Source organism: Salvelinus fontinalis, chromosome 21 (assembly GCF_029448725.1).
Source record: "Salvelinus fontinalis isolate EN_2023a chromosome 21, ASM2944872v1, whole genome shotgun sequence".
In the NCBI taxonomy this organism is placed as follows: Eukaryota; Metazoa; Chordata; class Actinopteri; order Salmoniformes; family Salmonidae; genus Salvelinus; species Salvelinus fontinalis.
This window is the reverse complement of record NC_074685.1, coordinates 25845360-25853124: the sequence shown is the minus strand read 5'-3', so window position 1 is coordinate 25853124 and position 7765 is coordinate 25845360. Positions and strand designations below refer to the sequence as shown.

The 7765-nt window shown below is 41.7% G+C and overlaps 1 protein-coding gene across 1 annotated transcript; it reads left to right on the top strand.

Moving 5' to 3' along the window:
• The first annotated feature begins 1379 nt into the window (after positions 1–1379).
• LOC129818507 (zinc finger protein Gfi-1b-like) lies at positions 1380–7765 on the top strand. The gene is made up of 7 exons (XM_055874463.1): positions 1380–1660; positions 2291–2397; positions 3019–3210; positions 3397–3626; positions 3888–4025; positions 4842–5007; positions 6947–7765. Exons 2-7 carry the CDS (start codon positions 2298–2300, stop codon positions 7123–7125), a joined length of 1005 nt encoding a protein of 334 aa, XP_055730438.1. The 5' UTR covers positions 1380–1660; positions 2291–2297; the 3' UTR covers positions 7126–7765.

Here is a 7765-nt window from a genome sequence, read left to right as displayed (position 1 = left end):
CTCCACGGGGAGTTGAGTTGTTGCGTTCCCTCTTCCTAGATGCGTACGTAACAAATAGCATGAGATGAGCTATACAACTGTACATTTGTCACTTTGACCCCCATATCGAAGGGAGGGGGGCACCCACATTTCTGCAGGCCCACCCACCAATGAATTTCGGGCTACGTCCCTGCTTCCAACATAATTGAATGGGAAGTATAAACTGTAACATCCTATTAGCTAGGAAGGTAACTCCAAACACATTTTCGCTAATAGCAGCTGTTAAGCTGGTTAAACAAAGGTTAGCCATGTGTTGGCAAAAATATATGTACTCCAGTGAGTGTAATTTGCTCAATATTAGGAGTTGAGAAATAAAGCTGACATCATTAGAGAGAAGATATTCTCATGTTATACAGCATGTATCTAATTCAAAATGCGTTTATTCTGTTGCTAGAGATATTCAGAAAAACATAATATATTCTACTTTTTTACAAAATATATTTTAGCGGACCCCTTGCAGTACCTCCGCAGGCCCCAGGTTGAATACCCCTGCTCTAGAGTAGTCGAGACGCCCGCATGAGAATAATATATTGACGTAAAACAGCCACATGATGTCGCAAGTATGCCTCTGCACTTCATGACATCGTGAGTTCATGCACTGAAAATGAATTATTGTCTTGGCAAGATATAGTTAGTGTAGCTTGCGAAAGTGACGTTCATTGCTTTATACATACTATTATTGTAACACTATATATTTATATCTATACTTCATTGTATAATATGTTTTTCAAAATAATATTTTCGTTAAGAGTATCCCTGCCCTCAAGAGAAATAGCCTTTATGACAGTTTGGATGGAGTAGACCAACTGACAAAAGTTATGACAGAGTTTGGATAGAAACAAATCTATGTCGGTAGGCTAACTGATGAACAGCTATACACAAAATACAGTACAGTGCAAACAAGACTGTGTAAACATGAATAATCGCAGGAGACTGGTTTGGTGTGTGTATCTATGGAGGTGCTGGGGCCCAGTTTTGCTTATTTAAATCTTAGCCACCCAAGATGTATTGGCAATTTCATTTACACAACAGTGAGAATGAAACTACTACTGTAAATCTTGTAAATCAAATATTGCAAATTGTAGGCTAAGGAGTGAAACATTTGGATTTGATTTATTTTTGTTTCTCTAATACATGTTAAAGTTTGTAAAATATTCTGTCACTAATTGGTCGAATTACATTTTTTCCTTTCAATTTGAAAACCATTAGCCCTATATGTGACCAAACAAAATACAATCATGAGGGTGACATGATGTTCTAAAATTATTTCAATTTATTTGTGAACTGTTTGAAACTTGAAATCATTTGTAACAGTTCGAGGGACTGTGTCCAGGGCCAATGTTTTTCTACGCAAATGTCCACCTGCGAGTTGGCCCTCTCATTGGTTGAAACCACAGTCAGATTCCTGCACAACATTATCTGATTGAAAATCAGGGAGGGGAGCAAAGGAAAGAGAGCAGCAAGTGTGATGTCTTACAGTGGTTTGGATTCTGACTTTTGCGAAAGGATTTTAGGAAATATTTATTCTTCGACAGATTGGATGATGTTTTAAGACTGGGGAAATAATTAACCTAGCCTATATAATAAGAGCACTATCCTCCTTACTTCTTATAAACAAACGGTAAGTAGGCTACAGCAGGTGCATAATACTATAACGAATATTCCCTGTTGCCTATTATTAGAAATATTGATCATTCGAAAAATTGAAATGGATCCATGAAGGCTATAATGGAATTAATGCATTTTACAATTAGCTTATCCAAGCCAGTGATGCTTTAAACGTAATTAGCCTAACATATGCTTTTGGAACGAAACTTTTTTAAAGTTCTGTATTTTACAGCATTATATTTCAAGATACATACATAGTTAAAACGATAACTGAAAAATACCTACTGATAGATCATTGGACCTCACAGCATATTATGGAAATGAATGAGTGGACAAGTGTGAAAATATTTGGCTATTTTATGTTTCAAATATTTACATTTAAAACATGAGTGTTAACATACAGTTAAACAACCTACCTTAACTGAATTAACACATATGCCACAATGTGTCTAAGAATTATGTAATGGTAATTACATTTTTGTTTCCCTCGCTCAGATACGCTCCATCAAATATGTTATATCAGCCTAATTAAACATCTTGAAAGTTCACAGACTAATAAACTGTACATTATAAAAATGTTAGGCCTAGCCTAAAACATTTTGAGTTGTCTATAAGCATTTATCATAATATTTTTTTCCAACAGCGTTGTCATGCCACGATCCTTTTTGGTGAAAAACAAGAGGTGCGCATCTTACAATGTGCACCGCTCTCATGAAGACGAAGTCGAACCAAGGGAAGCTGAATTCACAAGTAAGAATGTCAAGATTATCATAGCGACACATCAAGACTTTCACAATTGTATAACGACACGTGTATAATGATTTGCCAGTTCTTTAATCAATTGTAGTTTATAATTAATCAATTGACATAGTGACAATGCCATGTTTAGATTTCCTGGTTATTTTTTCACTTCCCTGACCATCATAGACTAGTATTTTTTTTATTATCTGATTAAATGAAAGCTATTGCTAAAAATAAATAATAATGGATAAATATTTGACTTGAGAAAAGTGAATCCATAATGATGCGTTGCAGCATACAGTGGGACTTTTATAATGTTATGTTAAACATCATCATAGAAAATACATTACATTTGAGGACAGATGCAACACCTGATGGACTAGAAAAAGTATCTCAAAAGCAAGGGAAATATGCTTGGACTGTTATTGATGCTTGGATTTGTCAGTGCATTCATGGAGTTATTGAAATTAACTGGTTAGGGCGGGTTTCACGGATATACAAAAGAGACATTATTCTGAAGGATTCTAAGACTTCAGTCTACACTGTACATTTATGTACATATTTACAGACAAAATATTTTAACTTTATGTTGACACTCAATTAATCCTATTTGCAATTGTGACTTGACAGGTGTGATCTCGTCAGAACCACAGAGTCCAGAGTCTCCAGTCAGGCCTCAGTCAGTGGGTCAGCCCTCCCCTCCTGAACCAGACCTCTATTCTTATATTAAACATGAGCAGGAGCCTGAACGCCCAGTCCCCTCTTACCCTAAGCCAACAGGACAGCCGGTTGCCCCTGCTCCACGACCATACTACTTATCAGGTGGGAGACCCTCCAACTGGGCTGGGATGTTGTGAAGGGATGACATGATGTCCCCCAAATAATTGTTGTGAATAGAATAGAAAAGAGTAGAACCATATTGGTCCTAAAATGGGACAACATATGATTCAGAAGGTTTTTCAGAGGAAGTGTTCATTGACTCAATCATCTTACTCCGTTTACCCTCAGAGGCTCACATGGCAGAGTTCCCTCCCTTCTACAAACCCTCCTATGCCTGGGACTCTGTACCTGCGCCCTATGACCTCCGTCAGATGGGCTCCCCCCCCTACCTCCTGCAGCACGCCAGCAGCCTGTACGGGGCTCAAGTCAGCCACAGCACTGAGCCACAGCAACCTCTAGACTGCAGCACACACTACTCCCTCCCCTCTGACACTTATCACTGCATCACCTGTGACAAGGTACGTATGCAGGAGTGGAGTCACAGCTTTCTCTTTACGCTGTGAGACTGACAATAGCTAATGGGCCTATACAAAATTAAACTGCCACAACACACAGCATACAGAGATTTCACAAAGCCACCAGAGGGAAAGTTGTGCATGTGGTCTCATATCCCTTTTAAAAACATCACATGTAGTCTTTTCAATTCATCAGTCTTTAAATGAACATCAACATTGTGACTAGCAGGTTGATCACTCCCCTGTCCTCCTCTGCGACGGCAGGTGTTCTCAACCCCTCATGGTCTCGAGGTTCATGTCAGACGCTCCCACAGCGGGACCAGACCATTCGGCTGCAGCATCTGCAGGAAAACCTTTGGCCACGGCGTCAGTCTGGAGCAACACATGAATGTCCACTCACAGGTACCCGCAAGGCACTGTTAGAGATGGTTAAGGAAACAAGACAGACAAACAGATATGTGGAATCTGGCACAGTGCCCAAATTGCCCTAAGTTCTTTGTGTACTTCCATGGAAAAGTAGCCCAAGGTACTTTCATGAGAATTATAATATTTGAAATGTGATGTTAAAATCACTCTTGTTGCAGAGCAGGAAATGCAAACTTGTAGTGTATTCAAGGTTTAAAAAGGCACCTAGCCTCCCGAGTGGCGCAGCAGTCTAAGGCACTGCATCGCAGTGCTTGAGGCGTCACTACAGACCCGGGTTCGATCCCAGGCTGTGTTGCCGCGACTGGGAGACATGAGGCAGCGCACAGATGGCCCAGCGTCTTCTGGGTTAGGGGAGGGTTTACCGGCCAGGATGTCCTTGTCCCATCGCGCTCTAGCGACATTGGTGCCGCTGGGTTCCGGGTTAAGTGAGCAGTGCGGCTTGGCAGGGTCGTGTTTTGAAGCATGCATGGTTCTCGACCTTTGCCTCTCCCGAGTCCGTATGGGAGTTGCAGCGATGGGACAAGACTGTAACTGCCAATTGGATGCCACAAAATTGGGGAGGTTTAAAAAAAAAATAGGTTCAAGAAAAAGGTATCTAAAGTTTGTAATTTCCACTTAAAAATGTCAGACTTGATTTGCCATAAAGATAATTGATCAACCCCCACAACAAATATCCATTAAAAATTATCCACATAATAATTCTAATTTCCTGTTGCTGCAGGATTATTTTCCTGTTGTAACAAACTGGCTCAAATTAAGATCCTACATCTGTACCTGTTTCTTTAAACAAAGGAAAGAAGTTTTGAATGCAAGATGTGTGGAAAGACATTCAAGCGCTCCTCCACCCTCTCCACCCATCTACTCATCCACTCAGACACCAGGCCCTACCCCTGTCAGTACTGTGGAAAGAGATTCCACCAGAAGTCAGACATGAAGAAACACACCTACATCCACACAGGTGAGGAGAGAAGAGCATCCACATAGCACCAAAGTTAGGGATCCAATTACTTATGAGTCTATTGTAATTTCTCAGAAAACTAAAAGACAACTTTAGCAATTGCCTCACTCTATAGTTCTCTGCTTTCTAGGTGCTGTTAACATTAATTGTTTCCAAGAGTAATAACTACTGATAAATCAAAAAAAGAAACTTAAACAAATGTCCATCTGATTTGCATATCTGGTTATCCTACTTTGCCGAGGCCTCTGTGAAAGGAACTCTGTGCAGGCAGAATATGTCTCAAATGAATGTTCGACAAATCTGAACAATGGCAGGATTCTTTACTCCCAGTCATTGATACTGACTTCAGCTCTACAGCACATAAACTCAGCAAAAAAAGAAATGTCCTCTCACTGTCAACTGTGTTTGTTTTCAGTAAACTTACCATGTGTAAATATTTGTATGAACATAACAAGATTCAACAACTGAGACATAAACTGAACAAGTTCCACAGACATGTGACTAACAGAAATTGAATAATGTGTCCCTGAACAAGGGGGGGGTCAAAATCCAAAGTAACAGTCAGTATCTGGTGTGGCCACCAGCTGCATTAAGTACTGCAGTGCAACTCCTCCTCCTTACCCACTCTTCCACCAAGGCACCTGCAAGTTCCTGGACATTTCTGGGGGGAATGACCGGAGCCTTCACCATCCGATCCAACAGGTCCCAGACGTGCTCAATGGGATTGAGATCCAGGCTCTTCGCTGGCCATGGCAGAACACTGACATTCCTGTCTTGCAGGAAATCACACACAGAACGCGCAGTATGGCTGGTGGCATTGTCATGCTGGAGGGTCATGTCAAGATGAGCCTGCAAGAAGGGTACCACATGAGGGGGGAGGATGTCTTCCCTGTAAGGCACAGTCAACAAGCTCAGTCCGATGATGCTGTGATACACCGCCCCAGACCATGACGGACCCTCCACCTCCAAATCGATCCCGCTCCAGAGTACAGGCCTCGGTGTAACGCGCATTCCTTCAACGATAAATGTGAATCCGACCATCACCCCTGGTGAGACACTTCAGTGAAGAGCACTTTTTGCCAGTCCTGTCAGGTCCAGCGATGGTGGGTTTGTGCCCACAGGCGACGTTGTTGCCGATGATGTCTGGTGAGGACCTGCCTTACAACAGGCCTACAAGCCCTCAGTCCAGCCTCTCTCAGCCTATTGCGGACAGTCTGAGCACTGATGGAGGCATTGTGTGTTCCTGGTGTAACTCGGGCAGTTGTTGTTGCCATTATGTACCTGTCCCGCAGGTGTGATGATCGGATGTACCGATCCTGTGCAGGTGTTGTTACATGTGGTCTGCCCCTGCGAGGACAATCAGCTGTCCATCCTGTCTCCCTGTAGCGCTGTCGTAGGCGTCTCACAGTACGGACATTGCAATTTATTGCCCTTGCCACATCTGCAGTCCTCATGCCTCTTTGCAGCATGCCTACGGCACATTCACGTAGATGAGCAGGGACCCTGGGCATCTTTCTTTTGGTATTTTTCAGAGTCACTAGAAAGGCCTCTTTAGTGTCCTAAGTTTTCATAACTTTGACCTTAACTGCCTACCGTCTGTAAGCTGTTAGTGTCTTAACGACCGTTCCACAGGTGCATATTCATTAATTGTTTATGGGTCGTTGAACAAGCATGGGAAACTGTGTTTAAACCCTTTACAATGAAGATCTGTGAAGTTATTTGGATTTTTACGAATTAACTTTGAAAGACAGGGTCCTGAAAAAGGGACATTTTTTGCTGAGTTTATATACTCTACCTCATGCTATCTGTTTTAATACTAGATGGGGAATGCAAAATACCGCTCACATGTAGGGGCATCAATACAAAATGAAACTGTGATATTTGATTATGATTGATTTGATGCCACAGTTTAAACATGTTTTTGTATGTGCCTATTTAGGTGAGAAGCCCCACAAATGCCAGGTGTGTGGCAAGGCGTTCAGCCAGAGCTCTAACCTCATCACACACAGTCGTAAACACACAGGCTTCAAGCCCTTCGGCTGTGAGATCTGTGCCAAGGGCTTCCAACGCAAGGTGGACCTCCGCAGACACCATGAGAGCCAACATGGCCTGAAGTGAAGCGGTTGAAAACAATGGATGGAGAAGAGGAGGAGGAAAACGTGCCTTATGCCCTTAGCAAAGCAATATAGCAAAGGAAGAAAAAGAAAGACCAAACATGATGTCCCTTAGTGGTGGGCATCTTGGCATCATGACACAAAAATGGCCCCTACGGACACAAGAATTGTACATGTATAGTATTGAATATTATCCTTCTTGTGAAAATGCATTTTTAAGTAAATCAGAGCTGGCAGCTAACCAGTAGAAATAAGACAACGCAAATGATGAAGGTACTTAAGTATTTGCTATCACTTAAGGAGAAACAGTAGCCTGACAGACACGACCCACGTGACTACACAACAAGGAAGAGGACTTTGAAAGCTGGTGTCAGCCAGATTAGAGGAACAGTCTTTTGGAATAAAATGGAATTCAACTGATATGCATCCTTTGGGTGCAGTATGATGTTGTAGACTTATCACAGAGGCCTTTGAAGTCAAATGTGAAGAGAGCTAGGTCTCATGACTTTGTTGCATAATGTATTTAAGAAAAAGCTTTATATGCTCACAAACAGTATGTGTGCCATTCATATTTATAAATGAATCTTATGTCAAATAAAATTAAGCAATGGTATGTATGAATGAACAAATGCTCTCCAAATAAA

Excerpts from the sequence above, each read along its gene's own strand:
- LOC129818507 (XM_055874463.1), top strand. The coding sequence starts at position 2,298 with ATGCCACGATCCTTTTTGGTGAAAAACAAGAGGTGCGCATCTTACAAT. Across the intron at positions 2,398-3,018 it reads AAGGGAAGCTGAATTCACAA|GTGTGATCTCGTCAGAACCA; the intron begins GTAAGAATGTCA and ends GTGACTTGACAG. Across the intron at positions 5,008-6,946 it reads ACACACCTACATCCACACAG|GTGAGAAGCCCCACAAATGC; the intron begins GTGAGGAGAGAA and ends GTGCCTATTTAG.